General features: G+C 37.4%; 1 protein-coding gene across 1 annotated transcript in view; it reads right to left on the reverse strand.

Annotated features, from left to right (window-relative positions):
- Positions 1-6,987: 6,987 nt before the first annotated feature.
- Positions 6,988-18,144, reverse strand: part of KCNT2 (potassium sodium-activated channel subfamily T member 2) — a 141,067-nt gene continuing 129,910 nt past the window's right edge. Inside the window, exons 28-31 of the mRNA XM_019473093.1 lie at positions 15,088-15,388; positions 11,750-11,802; positions 9,883-10,025; positions 6,988-7,099 (exon numbers count right to left, since the gene is read on the reverse strand). Coding sequence (XP_019328638.1) covers positions 6,988-7,099; positions 9,883-10,025; positions 11,750-11,802; positions 15,088-15,388 — 609 coding nt within the window. The remainder of the gene's footprint in view (positions 7,100-9,882; positions 10,026-11,749; positions 11,803-15,087; positions 15,389-18,144) is intronic.

Consider the following 18,144-nt stretch of genomic DNA (forward strand, 5'->3'; position numbering starts at 1 on the left):
TTAAGTTTGTGAGTCTGCTTTTTGACAGCTGTTGTCAGTATAGCCCTGCGTAACGTTTTCTGCTGCTGTTGTTCTTTATAATCTGTATGTTATTGCACAGAAATTAAGCTAAATCCTTTGTTTGTGGTTTTTCCCCCCTCCCCCCCCCCCCCCCCAACCCCCTCATAATTTATACATGTGTATATATTTTTGAGGTGTTTTTAACAACGTTTGTAGCTTACAGACAGATGCTGATGCCTTGTTCTTGTTCTAATAACAAGACTATTTCCAGACCTTCTTATACGAAGCCTCATCCTGCATGTGTGGTTGGAGAACAGGCTGTAAGACAAGTAGCAGGGCAGGAGCAGGGAATACCTGACATGCCACTTGCATCTAAATGCTCGTGGAATGTAGCTTTCTAGCAGCTTTGCATTACTAGAATTTCAGTGATTGTCCGTGCAGCCACTGTGAGAAAACTCAAGTTCCTTAGTGGTGCTGCTTTGACCTCTGCTTAACTAACTTGACACAAACAGAACTTTATATGCATTAAAACAATTGTACTTAGGAAGTTTGTTTTTGCTGAAATGGGGCTTACTTTGTCAGGCGGTAGTTGGCTCCGATATGAATTTAGATAGATAACTTATTAACTTTCTGGCTAGCATAGTGAGATATGGGTATATTTTAAATATAAGATGACTTCTAATGTTTATTCCATCCCGTCATTTTTAATGATCTAAGTGTAAGGAGCATCTATGAATAATATATTTGGATGCCTCATACAGGCAGACTAGTATAAATACTGAAGCGTAAGCAAGTGTTCTCAATTAAAGCATCTATCTAGAGACCAATAGTGTGCCCAATAACTGAGCAATTAAAACTGGCATTGGGGAAAGCTGTTTCAGCAGACCATTCCACAGGGGCAGCAACTACACTCTTTAGAGTTGTATGAGACTAGCTTAATCACAACTGTGGAACACTCTCATAGGTAAGAATGATTGCAAAAATGAACTTAAATACTTTGATCCAACTGATTTGTCTGGATGAATTATATCTGCCTGTAGATTCTTATACTAGATGTGTATAGAAACTATAGTTGTACTAATTTTCAATAGTGGAATAACTAGGACTAGAATCAATGGAGAAATTGAGGTAGAACACACCATTAAGTTTCTTGCTTTGGAATTAACTTCTACTTTCTGTAATATTTATATGAAAACCTGTAAAAATCAAAGATATCTCTTTGCACTTCAGCTATTATTCTGGTTTGTGATTATGATTGTTTCTTAGATTGCCTAATCCGTATTAAAGCTTTCTGAGTACTGGTCAATCTCTCCCACATACATTTTTGCCCTGATTGCTGAGAGTTTTGCTGCAACTTCAATTCTGTGTTCATTCTTAGTTGGTGTTCGAAATAGACTCTGAATTCATGCCATTGAGTATATTGTAGATAAGAAAATCTGAAACTTGAAGCAGCTGATGTAGATATTGTATGCTTGATACTTCTTATATAGTGTTGTTGAGAAAATGTGTTAAACCATGCCATGTTTTAAACTAGATAGCATTCCTATGCTGTGAAAGGTCTCAGGCTATGCTGCTGTGCCTTGTGTTGAATCCACCCAAGTGGTGATAAAAGTTCCTGATTGACAAGAATCTTCTCAAAGCACTTCCTTATGCCTTTCAACATATTTTCTTTGTTTGAGTTAGGTAAGGAAGAGTCACTCAGGAGAAAGTCAGCTCTCCTTTTTGACAAATACAAAGAGAGTGACAATTTCCAAGTTTTCATTGGAGAAATGTAAAGTAAGCATTGAGTCAGCTGGGGTGGGGGGGAAGAGGAGGAGGAAGGGAGGGAGCAAGAACAAGTATCTTGGCCATTATTTCTTTATCTGAGTGGACATAAGTCTAGAGAAACCTATCCTTTTTTATAGTGCTAAAAAGGTAATGTTACAAAAATACCCTTCCCGAACCATTATATCAATCAGTCTTTCTAGTATGAAAGTGTATTAACTTTGTTATGTATTAGTTCACGTTATACACTGCAATGTAATGAGATAGTGGAATTCTACTGGCAACTTTGGTATTGTTCATGCTTAAGTAAAACAAACTAAAGGACAGCCTTCCCCTAGAAATAAGGACTTTGCTTCTTAGAATCTTAGAGCTGTCCATGAAGGATAGAAGATACCCCTGGACAACTGAGATAATACTAGCATCCTAGCACCTTTAACACATCTTTGAAACCCTCCCAGCGTTGTCTGGCATCATAGATAAGTATCTATAGCAAGACTGACTCCAGGGACATCTGGATCAATAGACAAACAGCAAGAATGCTGCAGAAATATAGTTGCTTTTGCACAAAAGGAAAAGAACAAAAAAAATAAAGTTAGTCCATCGGCAGCAGCATTGAATAATAACCCTAGATTAAGGGAAACAAGGGTGCAGAGATGTCCAAGGCGGGGCAGAAGAGAAAAGTTTTGAAGCAATGGATCTCAAGGAATCGGAAACTGCTGTAATTATTGTGGACAACAAGGCTATTGGAAATGGGAGTACTTGGTATGACCAAAAAAAAAAAAAAAGTCTCCCAAAAGGACCTCTGAATCCTATGGTGCAATCTTTCCCTGCTCTATGCAACACGGGCAGCTACATTTCACCCAGGATTGACAGTTAGCAGGGACCTATTGTGCAGTCACTATAGGAGCCTCTGAATATGAAATATTTTCCCCGTCTTTTCAGAATTTGGTCTGAAATCTTTTGACCAATGAACATAATTACCCCTGTCTAATACATACAGGGGATAGTTTTTCTACCTTAAGTCAGTACCCCTATTCATCTGGACTTTCAAGACCTTTCAGCATTTACCTGGGGAAAGATACAGCTAACATGGACAAAGCCTCCCTCAGGGCTTCACTGGGTCCTCCACTATTGTTCTAAAATTTTAGTAAAAGTTTTACAGGATGTTGTGTTTAAAAAACGGATCTGTTTTTGATACAATATGTTGATCATTTGTTAGTAGCCATGGAATCTTGTATAGCTGACACCTGTACCTTATGTTAAGCAATGTAATAAGCTGAACCCTGCAACTCTACTCCCTTTACCTGGGGAAGGAGCACCACATCATGATTGTGCAGCAATAACCTGTGAAGCTGGGGAAAAAAAAAAAAACCCAAACCCGCAAGAATATTCTAATGGATGTGCTATTTCCAGATCCTGATCTTGAACTATGTGTAGACAGGTCCTCATATTATCTGAATGGTAACCAAATTACAGGTTATTCAGTAACTACCAAAGATAAGGTAGTGGAAGCTTCACCACTCAGCCTGAAGCTGAGTGTGCAAACAGCAGAATTGATTGTGTTAACAAAGAGTTGCCAGCTGTCCAAAGAAAAGACTATAAATACACCGATTCTCTGTTTGCATTTGGAGTCTGCCACACCACTGGACAGTTATGGAAGCAATGAGGGTTTATAACTTCTAGTGGGAGTAAATACTGAAGTGTTAAAAGCTAAACAATTGCCAAAGAAACTGGCTATCATTCATCAGCCAGCCCATACTGGCGAAAGGACAGAAGAAGGAATAAGAAATGATCTAGAGAAGTTTTACTAGGATTAGTAATTGGTAGTGTGGGTGTTAGTGATTAGTCAAATCATGTTGTACCTGAATGCTTTAAAGGTATAAGAGCCCTATGTAGAACCACATTCGGAGTGCCCCAATTTGGCTGGGATACCACATGCACATGAATAAGTATTTATTCTTTTAATTCTGTACTTTGCATCCCAGCCTTTCTCCTTGGTTGGCATGGGCCAGTTGCAATTTTTTGTAACAGTATACAGTCTAGATTTTATAGAACAAATACAAAACTTTAGTTCATAGAAACTTCAAATGCTTGTTTTTAACTTTATGAAGCAGAAATACTTGTTTCTTTAAGCTTCTTGAGAGGCCATGGGAGTTTATGCTTGTGTTGACCAAGAACCACAGAATTGTGTGTTACTTCTGGTGCACTTGATGCCGTTTCAGTTCTCCTCCACTGCTGAAGCCTGAAATCTATTAGTTCTTTAGCATCTTATTGGTGCATTGGTAAACAAAGATGTATAAGAAATATTCAGTAATATATATACTTTTTAAAGTTGTTAAAGAGTAGTTGTAGTAGGAAGCTGTTTGTGGGAAGGGAAATATGTATGCTGGGAAATAACTGTTCTCTTCCAAGTCAAAATATCATGAAAACCTCACTAACTCATTCTACTGCAGGCTTTAAAAACTCAAACTGTATGCTTTCTACTTTGTATGTGAATTAATGCATGTTCTGGACTTGGAGTGAAATAGTTAAGGAAACACACTGCATTCCACTGAAACACTTTTTGTGACTTTTTATTGCAGACTAGTTCATAGGTAGGTCTCACTTTGCTGGAGAATTCCCTTGTGAGAATGAAGTAATTATCTGCTATCACTTTCTTCCCTGGGATTGTGACTTTGGGTACCAAATTGCTTGGTATGTGTTAAGTTTGTTGGGGAAGATGGGCATCTCCGAGTTATTGGTAGAAATGAGTCAGGAGGAAAAAATACATACAGTTAAGCACAGATTGAAATAATCAAATTTTTTTTTTGATTGAAACAAATTTAGATTATCTAGCTATCTGACCTTTGACAACTGGTTTAGGATTGAATCTTTTGCTTATGTCAGTGATCATAGCTCTAAATTTCTCTATCTACTGAGTGAACTATGACCAGACAAAACTCCTCTGTTCAACTGTCATTTGGACCTGCTGGTTCTAGAACTTCATCATCCCTTCTCCAGCACCAAGCATAGAGGTTACTGTTCCTCAATCTGGTCTCCAGTCCAGCTAGACTTGTATTATGTTTCTGATAATGATGATGAGAAGAAAGCACGTGAACATAAGATTGCCTGTAGGATGACCATTAAAGAATCGCCTCCCTGGCCACTGAAGAAATGTGTGTACTGTTTCCTTCAGTGTTAATGTAGAGGTGCTCAGGGTGGTTCTTGAAAGGTCTAAATCCCACTGGAATGGGGTCTGTCTGTGAAGATATGCCAGAGGAAGCAAAGCTGTTCTGCTTTCAACATGAAAGGCAGTATATTTTTGAATAACAGAACTTTGTGGTATATTATTAACGGGTTATTAAACAACAACTTCTTATGAAGCAGTTCAGTTTTTATTACCTTGCTTGTCTTCCAGCAGATCTTGAAGAGAACCAAGTATTTTGTTCAGAAAGACTGCCTTTCATTCATTTTAGAGACTGTAAGTGTTTCCAGCTGTCTGTGTGTTTGCTTTAGCAAATCTTCTGGGGCTAATGAGCAATTAGAAATTCATTAAGCCTGGAGAAATATCAGGTCACATTACATGCTACTATTTAGCTGAGCAGCAATTCTGCTGAGTTGGGTGGGAAAGTGGATACACCTGACTGCTTGTTTCTACAGCTTTATAGGCTTTAAATACGAGGCATCAAGTCCTAGCTATAGATCCTTGTGGTAGAGAGTCCTTAAATCTGTGGTGGGTACTACAGGCAGTGTACAGCGAATGCCTGTGAACAGTGTGTGAATCACACTGAAAGCAGAGTATCTAGTTTGCCAGCTGAAGGGTGGTAGGCATGTTTCTGGAATCCTGTCTGCCTACTTGAGACTCCGTTAGAAAGGCCTTCAATATGAAACAAAGGATCCTCCTAATATTTTGGAGTGAACATTTTAAAGAAACTTATTTTTTTGAAAATATTCAACTGGAATACCGTCTTCTCACTGGACATTAAAAATAGGAAGTTATTCACACTGCACATGCAATCTCTTCTGGGAGAACTTCTATGACAGGTCTCGGACAAGATCCTGCACCATATACTGTTTTTTAAAAAACAGTAGACTTCAGTCTGTGCAGCTGTTTCAATTGTTTTTTTTTCCACAGTGCCCAGAGGGAAAATTTGACATACTTTGTCTTTACTTGTGAATAATATGATAAATGACTAGTGTGTGTGGGAAAAACTGAACAATAATGCACTCTGTGCAGAATCACTGAAACCCTTCTGAACCATGATGCTACTTTAATATGTCAATATAAAAAAAAAAATTGCTGAGAAACCCTACTTTCCAGTTATCTTTTCCTTTTAAAACTGGTACTCTTGGTCTTCTGATGGCTTCAGTCCACTCTGAGACATCTGTGGTTTTTTTATAATTGTGGCTTTAGTATTTCTGACTTAATATGGAACAGATTAGTTAAGTTTTAGAAGAATTAAGAGGAAGGGAAGGAATAATAGCAGTTTTGCTGTCATTCCTAATATGAATGTGACTTGATTTCAACATCCTTACAACGCTGATAACTCACTCATGGATGTGAGTATGCTTCTTCCAGGTGGGCTTCTCTGAGCTAATCTGTCAGTGGATATGCCTCAGATCTCAACCTCTATGGTGTGACGAGGCTGTGTCATTACAACCTGATCTGTGTAAACCCAGAGAACTAACACTCAAGTCCTGGAGGCTAAAATGGGACTGAAACTAGCCTGTTCTAATATAAATGGGTGACAGGCTGAGATTGAAAGTTTTCTCAAAGGCTGGATTCTTGACGTGCAAAGCCTTGTTGGCGCCTTTAGGTATTAACATATTTTTCTACTACAAATTATGCATGGTCTCTCTATGGGCATCAGATAATCTTTACTGATGTAGGTCAGAAGCTTAGTCACTGACATGCTGTTGCCTTGATAAATTTGCTTAGAAGCATCTAAGCAAAACACATGATGGAATCTGTCACTTTTTAAATAATTTGTTCGTACTGGTAAAATAATAATAGGTGTCATAATTCTGTTAAGCTGACAAAGTTCAACTCCCATATTTAAAAGGCCACAAGCCTGACAATCCCTTAAATCAGAGTTTCTAGACACCACACTTCTAAATTTGGTCACTTACCCACTGTCATTTTGTTTCCAAAATCTGAATAAAATGTACCACTCAGTTTTCAAAATTGTTAGTGGAAACAACATGTGTATAAAATTGTCTCTTAATTTCATGATGAGTTACATATCAAAGTTGTGTTTCCTCTCTGGTGTCTTGTCCCACTGTATTGCAGAAGCTGTCTTTTCGGCTGGGTGCAGTATTTGGAACATAAGCCAATGGATCAGGTCGGATCAAGTATCTATAAAAAAAAAATTATAACTCTTATTAAAGACTTGGCGTGAGCAAGGATAAAGTAAATGCATACAGTTGTAATCTTGAAAAGATCTGAGCAAGACTTAGAGACTTATTTTGAAAGTGCTTAGTCTAGTTCCTATTGGGTAACTTGGACACTTGGGTAACACCACTCACTTCAGATGCTAATAATAAAGCTTTTTCACATTTTGTCTGCCTAGACATCATCTGTATGTACTAGGCACAGCTAAACCTTAATTTTGACTGACAGCTCCTTTGTCAGTAACTGTATTTCTTTATGCATCTCCTTTATTCATTATGACTTAAAGAAGGGACAAGCAGTCCACAGAGTCATTTCTAAAAGAATTTTGTGAGAAAACAATGGGTAATTCTTGTCACTACACTCAACAAATAAAAAGCCTCATGATGATAATCTTGGTATAGGCTGACAGTCTGGAGATGTACCCTTATTCTAAGAACTTCTAGTAGATCTGAATACTTGAGGAAAATACCTCATGAGGTTTGAATCTAAGTTTGAGATGTTTAAAATAACTGCTTTTCTTAGGATAAGGATGGAAGAGGTTCCCATTAATTTGTAAGTGTAAACTCTGCACTGTTTTGTCAGCTGTCTCAAGTGACAAACTATCTGATCTGAGACAGCTTTTTGGGACTGATGCAGTAGCAGCTTTGTGCTGCTGCAGAACTAACATTTCAGTGTTCTGAACAGTGTTCTGAATCAGTGCTTTCCAGCACCACTGTGCTCCTAAAGAGAAGACAGACCACTAGATTCAATCCCAGTATCTTAAACTTGTCCAAAGATAAGCAGTACTGTTGAAGCTACTGGAAACTTTATTTCAAATCCTGGTTTTGAACATGTTTGTTTTTTTTGCAAAGAAAGAAAAATGAAATGTGGGAAAATGAAATGTGAAAGAATCCTTTCTCTCGTATTCTCAGAAATCTTGGTGCCGCATGTTTGTCCATCTCCTCCTCATCAGTCAAATGAAAATGATTAAATATCCAAATAGAGATCGTGTGCACGCTGTCTGGTGCTTATAAGGATTTACTGTATTACTTTGCAGTGGCCCTGAAGAAAGTTTCTCTTTTTACTGGCCATGAACTTCTACCATTCAGTATAATGAGTATGTTTTGCCCCAGAATTAATTAAAACACCCTGCAAAATTCTTCAACAAAATGCGAAATGGAAAATCCTCATTAACTGAACTAACATGTTCTGTAAGTGTATGACCAATCACTGTCATATACAGCAGCTCTGTGGGAAATCTGTTTTCAGCTTATTTAGTAACGGGCCGTTCTTGGCTCCTGAAGGATGCCTATAGGGCATCATGCTCCTCCTCAAAGCATGGGCTTCTGAGTCTGTGGGGCCTTGGCTTTATGGTGGATACCTAGGAGAATTGCCTGATCTTCATGATTTAGAAACACCACCTGCCTCTTGCTTTGTTAATGTTTCTCCTTCTGTCAGGGCTAAAGTAGAATAGCAGTATTTTCTCTCTCTGAGTTTGTTGCTACAAATAGCCTGAACTTGTGTAAGAAAACAGTTGACTTAAATATGGAATTAAAAAAATCTACTTGTACTGTTCCTATCTAGATCATGTTCTCCTGGTATCCGTTTGTTTAAAGTCAGACGTATTACCCTCTATTTATAACATCTGATATTTGTTTTCTCCAGAACAATCTATTTGTTTTGCTGATCCAGCCAATGAGACTGAGGAGTAGTGGAAGAGTCTGCTCTATTCTGTTCATCAAATCCAAATGAAGCATGTTTAAACACATGAAAAAAATCTTACTTTTCTTGCCTTTTTTTTTTTGGAATAAGTTTTCTTAGATTTGGGGGGGAAATCCAGGTGTTTCTGTATTTCTTTTTTTTTCTTTAGAGTAAACTAAAGACTTGTCCCTGAAATACATAATTCACAAGTTCTAAATCACAAATAATTCTGCAGTAAGTAAATCGCAGCACCCCTTAAGTAAAAATGAACAAGACTGTTACAATTTTATCAAGGTTTATCACTGTAAGTAGCCCAAATATATGACTAGAGCCTTGAGGGTTTGTAACTGGCCTGATGTCACAGCTGCCAAATCTCAGTGGCCACCTTCCTCCCTTAAGCATATCTGGAGCAGTACTGCATGGGCAATTCCTATGTGTGATCTTTGGATGTTACTGCAGATTGCTGAAATTTGGAACTCCCAGTTGCAACTCTTGGAACTGAAACTGCACTTCTGCATTTGATGTTTTTATAGGGCATCATCAACACCAACCCAGAGCAAATAAGGAGAGTGTTAATCTCCAGGAAAAAAAAGAACAACCAAACAAAAGATGTCAAAGGAACAAACAGCCAGTAGTGGGGGTTTGGTTTTTGTTTTTTTGGTGTTTTTTTTTTTTAATAAGGAGAGGGCTGCTACTAGCAACAGAATGTATTGTACTAATTCTGGAATGAAAGAACAAGGAGTGTTACTGCAAGATCCATTTGCAAGTACTAAACTCTGATATAGAAAACAAACATCACACTCTGCTGAGAGTCAAAATGTTAAATGTTTTGGTACAAAAATCTCATGGCTATAGAATGAAAACACTGCTGTTCAGTACCTGTTTCTTAAGACAAATAGGCTAGATGAAATATGGAGTTATTAAGGCAAAGTCTGAACATATCACTTGAAATGTAAGTGCTTTTGTTTTAATTGTTCAATAAAGGCAGTGAAATCATTGTCCTTTAAGCTCCATCAGGTCAAGATACTAAACATTAGCTTGCAAAGCTAATGAATGCAAAGACTAACAAGAAAGCCTTTTGAGCAACCAACAGCTGCGAATGCTGCTTTGTGTGCAACCTATCTCTAAAAGCTGAGAACTTCCTCATGTGCTGGTTCAGGGTTGTATGTTGCCTAATATACCCACGATAAAATACAAATTTTGTAGGATCCTAGTGAATGCAAAAGACAAACTTGTATAAGCATGGGAAATCAAAGAATGAAGGTTGCATCTATAGGACTTAAAGTGAATGCATGTTTTGGTTTCTAGCGTAGATATGCACAGAAATATGTGGTTTGGATAAGAATAAGCCATGTTGGCATAAGAGTGCAGCTAAGAAGTGTGATGAAGGAGTAACCATCTGGAGGAAGTCTGCAAAATATATTGAGAAGGGGAGAAAAAAAATATAGGAAGACTAGCCTTCCAGCTTGTCAGCAAGAAGGACAAATAGAAAAAGCTTTTTACCTGCTCTGGGATTTGTGACTAAGAGAACTGTAGAAAGAGAACAACTTCTTTGTTGCCTCTCCACTAATAATCCCCCATTGCATAAGGGTGAACTGGCTGCCTAGTCAAGAGAACTATAATCACATAGAACAGTGATCTGGGTTATTGAAACATTAACTGTTATCCAGATACAAGGATCATGTTCCTTGTGTCAGGTTTAAAAAAAAAAAAAAGTCTGAGCTTAGGCTGAAATGCAGGCCCACTCATTAAACATCAAGAAATGAACGTACATCAAGCTAGGTAACAGTATGTGCGCTTACAGGCTAAATATGTGTAGGTAGCACACTACAAATTCAGTACCACTGCAGAATTATGCATTATTGGATTGCTGAGTACCTTTGTTTTTGCAAAGAAAGAAAAATGGAATGCAGGATACCTAGTCCACCCAGATAGACTAGGTAACAGTATGTGAATTTACAGGTGAAATATTAGTACACATCATACTGTGGAGTTCCATAACAATGAAAATAGTACTCCAAACATATATATATACTCCAACAAATCTTATGATAATTGTCTTTGTTGTTTGATACAGTTAATACTATGCTATGCTTTTCATATACTACAGTGCTGCAAAGCACTATGATGATTTTATTTTAGTATCAGGAGGGCTAATAGTTCAAACAGTTTTCTTCCTTGTGAGCAAGCAGTGAGGTGGGTCAGCACTGATGTGGAGGACCTTGCACAACTGGGCTATGTGGTTTCTTTCCCATGGAGCAGATGGGGCGTGTTAGTATAGCAAGGCAGAGGCAGAAATGGCTCGGGACCTTAACATAGGAATCACATCAGACTTCAGTATGAAACAATGCCAGATAATTATCTAAAATTCTTGACTTTCAAAACTTTCTTGACAGTTCAAATTTGTGTTCACTTTTTTCTTGTAGTCTGCAAAATTCCTGGTAAGCAAGTGAAAAAATTTCCTATGTTAATTCAAATACAAGTGGCAGGACCTTATCTTAAGCATGAATATCACATGATATTCAGGGGAAGACTGCTGTTTACTTTAATGATCTTTGAATCCACGTAATAATAAAATCCCATTTGAAAACACTAATTCTGAAGGGTTGATCTTTCTATTAAGACTGGGTAGCTAAATTATAAGCAAGAATTTAATGAGAATATTAATTCTGTGAAGCTATCCAGCAGACTTGGTTAGATTATTTTTTTAAATACACAAAGTAAGAGGAGGATGAGAGAATATGGAGGTAAGAACATTACTAACATGTATTATGTATTTATATGTGTATTTTAAATATATACATATATATGTATAATTAGGTGTCTATTTAAATAGAAGTATCCATATTTTTATTTTTTGCAGGTGCATGGGAAAGTTTGGGGTTCTTTTCCAGCAGAAAGATAATAAAAAAAATTCAGGCAGAAAGTGCAAACAGAAGGATTGATCAGGATGTAAGAAAGGGTGTTCTGATGATCATTCATTTCATCTAGAGGACAAAAAACATACCAAATTAATTATATTTACAAACAAATTGTGAAAAGTATGATTTCTGACAAACTAATTTGATAAAAGATCATCTTTGGTTCGTAGAGCTGCCAAAAAGTGTCAGGTGTCAAAGTGATTTCAAATAAGCTTAGCAACTTCTTTTCAACTGTACTTGAGTTGGAACTATCTGACATAGCATCTTTTGAGTTATCAGCTCTCAAAATATCTTGTTTTCTTTCTGAATGTTCTAAAAATGTTCTTTTGCATTTTTTTTCAGTCATAGCAATTCTGAGTGCAACACAATTTTGGTGTAATTTACCAATCTGTCGTGCGGCTTATGTTAGTACGTGGGAAGTAGGGACTTCATCCTCAGTTGGCATTGAGTTCAAGTGATAAGCAAGGTTAAATGCAGGTGTACGGTGTTCTCATCCATTTCCAGATTTGGTCAATATAAACCTTTTTTCCTTTTCCCTATTTATCTAGTAAGCATTTTCCTTTTATCACCTGTGCCAATGGGTTGAAATGTGAATGCTGTATAAACGGAAATTGGTATTTATTTCTTGCACTTTTAACTATTCTTCTAATGGTATGTTGCAAATGAAGGCTGATATAAAATTTTTTTTAAAAGTTTTTGCCTAGTCGAGTCTCGCTACACTTTATGTCATTGCAGTATCTTTTGTATAGCGCTCTCTTGGTACACTTCCTGGGGTGCTGCAGTGAGACTAGTTTTAATTTGATAGGACTAAAAAGGAGAGGCATTTCTTCTGTGTTTAATTTCTCTCTTCAGCATTTTAAGGAAAATGATTTGAAAGAGAACAGCCCCATTCTAGTGTTTCAATGCTTCCTAAATCTTTTGTTAATGAAGTATTCTTGATACGCTGTCTGTAGGTTGAAAATTACTGTATTAGGTATTTTCTAGCATGTGTAATTTTTCTACATGCTTGTATCACATATTTGCACCACCATAAGTACTTCTGTCTAGAAAACAATTAGATAAGCTCACATAGACTCTTAGTATAGATGCAATTATACAGCTAAAATGGTATTTTACAATACAGCTTATTTCTGTAAGAAGAAACTGATGCAAAGTATTGTAACTAGTTATACAAGCACCTGTACCACCATACTAACATCACAACTCTGCTAGAGGCTTGCATAGTCAAAACTGTATTGTGTCTCAGTTGGCTTAAATGAATTCACAGTTAATTGAATTTAAATTTGGAGGTCTTACAGGTTATTAGGTTATCAATGTAAAAAGGACACTGAAGATGTGAAATTTGGCTTTAGAGATCATCCCCATACATGGAGATACAGAAGCAGCTATGATTTTTGTTTCCTGTTTGGTTTTTTTCATTGTTCCCGCACATGCGGAGAGATAGCTCCCTGCAGAAGTTAAACATACTTCTTAGTACTAACTGGCATGATTGATTCCTGCTAGTTTGAAAGAACAGGGAGACTTAAGTTTCCATTCCATATTTAATATATAGTGGGATGAGTGGGGAGTGAGCTAGCTGTGAAGGGGGGGTGAAAGGCTTCTGAAATTTCTTTCTGAACGTGAGGGAGGGTGGAGATGGCAGTGGGAATATGACAACCCAGGTTTGCAGCTGACTGCATGTGTAAAACTGGTTTGTGGTTCTTAGAGTTTGTCTGTACGTCCCCTCCCCCCCAGTGTGGGTGTTCCTGTTGTTTTAAAAGTAGAAGCTTTCTTTATAATGAGGCGCATCTGTAAGAAAATAGGGAAGTGAGCATGAAAAGTTATAAATCGGAATCAGGGCAGATAAATGTAATCAGGTGAAGCATTTACCTATCAAGATTTTGCTGTTCTGCAGATGGTATATAATCTTCCTAAATTTAAATAATGAAATGAACATCTACTGTTGGCTTTTAACTAGGATTTTAAAAGAAAAACAGGAATACAACAAAGTTTTCTTGTTACTAGTATAAATATGAATCAATTACAAAACTTCTTTGTGGTTGACCAAATGTTACTGTGGACTGTGTCACTCCTGGAAAATAGTCCTGAATCTTCCTGCAGAGAGTCATATAGTATCCACAAAGAAAGCAGGAATAGTAATTATCCAGTTGGAGTGTGGGATAAAGAGCTTGTATTTACATATCTAATTTGTAAAGATTGAGCAAAACTATAGCCATGTATTCTGTAGCAGCCTTCTCTCACAATTCAGTTGATTTTGTATCAATAGCAACAATAAGAACTACTGTTGGGTAATACATTGCTATTGGCATCATAAGATGTTTTGACCCTGCATTAAGAATGTGTGCAGTTAAAATGGACAAATAAAAATATTCATTCTGCAGGAAATATCACATTTACCTTCAGTTCGTGGATATTTTAGGGATAAGTCAAATTTAAAAATAATTATGTTGAAAAATGAAGACTAACACATTTGTAAAACAGTACATTTTGGATTCTTCAAATGAAAATTGAGCATGGGAACCCCAGTGTTGGTGCTTCTGAAGTAGAAAGCACTAAGCTCCATATTGGACCTACTATGCAGACAAACAAGTTGGGATCTAAAAATTCTTGGTGTTTCTAGGAAAACTAGAACCCATAGTTCTGGGGGTCTCCACACAACATGCTACAGAGCCGAGGCCACAGAAAGGCAACGCAGGCAGCTGTGGTGCATATATTAAAAAGGGTGTTACAGAGCTCTTGTCAATAGCTTCAAAAAAAAACCCAAACAAAACCAACCAACCAAAAAAACTACACCCACAAATGAAAAAGCAACCCAGCATCATCCTTGCTGGAGAAGGACTTGATGGATAAAAATGGCATCTAAAGACCTAGTGAAACATGCTTCATAAAATTACTTTAATGTGACACTTTGGCATTAATTTTAAAAATTGTGGGGAAAATGCAATATCCTTCACATATAGACAACTCTCCACCTTGACATGTGAGTGAACTTCACAACAGTTCTGTCTTCATCTATATTTCAACAAGTTTGTGGAAATATGGTGCAGTTGTTCAATGACAAGGGTATGTTTATATATTCTGCATACACATATCGTGCTAAATATAAATGTGACTGACATGCTGCCTTCTGAGCTTTCCATCTGAAATTAGGACTAAGTGATAATACAACTGATTAAAAACACTCCAGCAAGTTTTCTCTCAGTAAAAAACCCAAATAAAATAAACCTTAAACAACAAACCAAAACCATTATGATAAACTTAGTATTTTGTTTATGGCACAGTTCTTAAAAATAAGTTCATCTTGCATAATACTAATGTTTTTATTAATTTAAAGTATTATAGTAATCATACCGTATCCTGCTGGAGAAAGGCCCAGATGCTTCATTCTGTTTTTCACAAGTTCAGCAAGCTCCTGTCTTTCTGACCTCTTGTAAAGGTTCATTCGCTGCTGGTTTATCTTCTCAGCTGTTTTACCAGAGTGTCTTGGTACTCTTCTGCTCAGCCGTCGGGCCCACTGCATGCTTTTTCGTCGTAACAAGGGATGATCAGACTGATCACTAGATGTTGAGTTACGATGATTACTACGGTAACTAATCTGTTCTTTGGTGTCTTTAGTGTCTTCCCATTCTTCCACACTGATAGAGATTTGAGACTTGAAAGGAAAAGGACAAGAGAGATTAAGGGCTTTAAAAAATGGAAGCAGATTAAGATGTTCTCTCCTCTTTTCAACAGTGCAGTTGAACATGTGTTTTGGTTGCAATGGAGCTGAGGGGATTCAGCTGTTCGTACTTGGAAAGTGTTCCTGAATTGGGCACCCTTTACTAGACTTTGACTTTTTATGTAAAAAGCTCATTTATGATATAAATACATTTGTCAAGCGCAAAAGCAGTTAAGCGTTATTTAGTGCCCGATTCCATTTTGATTCTGAGAACGACTCTAGCCTTCTGATACTGCCTTTCCTGAATCTAGGAATCTGTTCTGAATGACTTCTCCACTTTCTTCCAAGTCTGCATATTTTTAGAAATTCAAGTTCTGTAACTGCTTTTTGGATGTATGTTGTAGATTCATTAAGTAATAGTTCAACTTTGGCTGCACTGTTTTGAGTACTCTTTTAAGACCACAGGTGGAACGTGCCTGTTACCTGTGTCTCAAATTCCCAGCTATTTTTTACCTTCCAGCATGTAATATCTGGAATGCCTCTGTGTCTGAAAATAGGGACATATGCAGTAGCCTTCAGTGTGATTCAGGGCACCTCTTGCAAATGAGGTAATTAATTCCTACCTTAAAGTATAGTGACGTTGCTTTTTCACTTATATAGTAACAAACAAAAAAAAGCAGACTTAAGGGCCAAAATCTGGCCCTCTGCTGTGTTTTCTTCATGCCACCCAAGTATGACCAATAGTATATGCATACAGCAGTACTGAAATAATTCAAGTGGATGGGCTACGTATGCAGTTCTAACATATACAAAAAGATCATAGGGAATACAAGAGGAAATATTTCAAAAGATAACTTCAAAATTGTTTTAATGTCTATTTTACATTTAACTAATACTTTTAGGTTCTAATTTCAAAACTAATTCCTTATAATCCTGAGTTACTGTTGTGATCTTTGAAACATGTCTTTTATTGGCACTGAAATAGTGAAACCCTTGCTGGTATCAGTGCAGTCATATTACCAAGTTACTGGTGACCGATTTCAGTGTGTTAAGTGTTTAAAATAAATAAATGAAGTATAAAACAAAGTGACATAAAGTGGAGCTAGCTCAGTTTGTATGACTTCCCAAGAACACAAAGAGTTCACAATATGCTGGAAGTGATCAGTGAATAAAGCAAATTTAACTGAAGAGCTACTGAGGTTCTAAAGGCCTTTTCGCATTAATATAAAATCTGAAAGCAAGATTCTGTTGACCTCATCAGTGTTGAATACAATGTTTCTTTAAGAGGCTCAGCAGCACACAGAATCTGTAAGGTTCATGAAGTCCATAAAGTAATATTTGATATGAGTAAGTCTTGACAGTGTGAGAAAGATACTAATTTTTTCCCTTTTGCACAGACTAGCTTTTCTGTGTAAACAAACAAACCAACAAAAACAACAAACAACCCCCCCAAAACAACAACAAAAAACCTACACCAAACAACAAAACAATCAAACCCAATAATTAAAAAGAACACTAAATATGCTTATGTTGTAGCATTTCAAGTAAAATCACATTTTTAATGTTCTAGACTAGGATCTTGCAATAAGCTTCATGCAAAGACCCACTAATTTATTGAGGCTGTTCAGCGTAGTCTGCAATAGGGTTTTTTTTTTAAATTACATGATTTTTTAAGTTTTGTTAGTGACTCACCTGATTGTTATTTTGGATAGGGCATAAGAGAGAACCCTGAATCCCTGTGTACGAGAATGCTATTTGATTATTTATTTGTTTGTTACATTAAATTGACATTTTGGTTTTGCATGTACTTTACAACATGGATTAAGGTAAGCAAAGTACATCCCATATGATAATGTGCTACTTATGGATGGGAAGGGTCTATTTGGTGTGAACCAATCTGATACAAACTGAGTATAAAGGATGGTCTTGTTTTGCCTTTCTTCCTGTCTGCATTGGTAACTTTCCTTGTCCAACTCCTTGATAAAACAACCATCTGGACTTGCTGGCAGTAGTATTGGAAAGGCAGAGACCAATCATCCTAATTATTACAGGAGGGTAGGTCACATTTTTTGAGCCAGAGATGAATCAGGAGAGGCCAAGTAAAAGGACAAGTCTCTTGATTATGTGAATCTGTAAATCCTTAGCTTGAACTTTTGAAACACTGGGATAGGTGATTTGAAACCATAAATGAAGGTGATAAATATTTACTTAAGTGACTATTCAGTTTTTACGGTGCCTGTTGAGAAAGGTGTGCAGAATGGCCCTTCCCTGTATAGAATCATAGAACAGTTTGGGTTGGAGGGGACCTCTCAAGGTCATCTAGTCCAACCCCCCTGCCGTGGGCAGGGACATCTTCAACTAGATCAGGATGCTCAGAGCCCCGTCCAACCTGGCCTGGAATGTTTCCAGGGTTGGGGCATCCACCACCTCTCTGGGCAACCTGTGCCAGCATTTCACCACCCTCAGCGTAAAAAATTTCTTCCTTCTATCTAGTCTAAATCCACCCCCCTTTAGTTGGAAGCCATTCCCCCTTGTCCTGTCGCAACAGGCCCTGCTAAGAAGTCTGCCGCCATCTTTTTCTATAAGCCCCCTTTAAGTACTGATAGGCTGCAAGAAGGTCTCCCTGAAGCCTTCTCTTCTCTAGGCTGACCAACCCCAACTCTCTCAGCCTGTCTTCATAGGAGAGGTGTTCCATCCCCCTGATCATTTTTGTGGCCCTCCTCTGGACCCGCTCCAACAGGTCCGTGTCT

Source organism: Aptenodytes forsteri, unplaced genomic scaffold, assembly GCF_000699145.1.
Source record: "Aptenodytes forsteri isolate BGI_AS27 unplaced genomic scaffold, ASM69914v1 Scaffold181, whole genome shotgun sequence".
In the NCBI taxonomy this organism is placed as follows: domain Eukaryota; kingdom Metazoa; phylum Chordata; class Aves; order Sphenisciformes; family Spheniscidae; genus Aptenodytes; species Aptenodytes forsteri.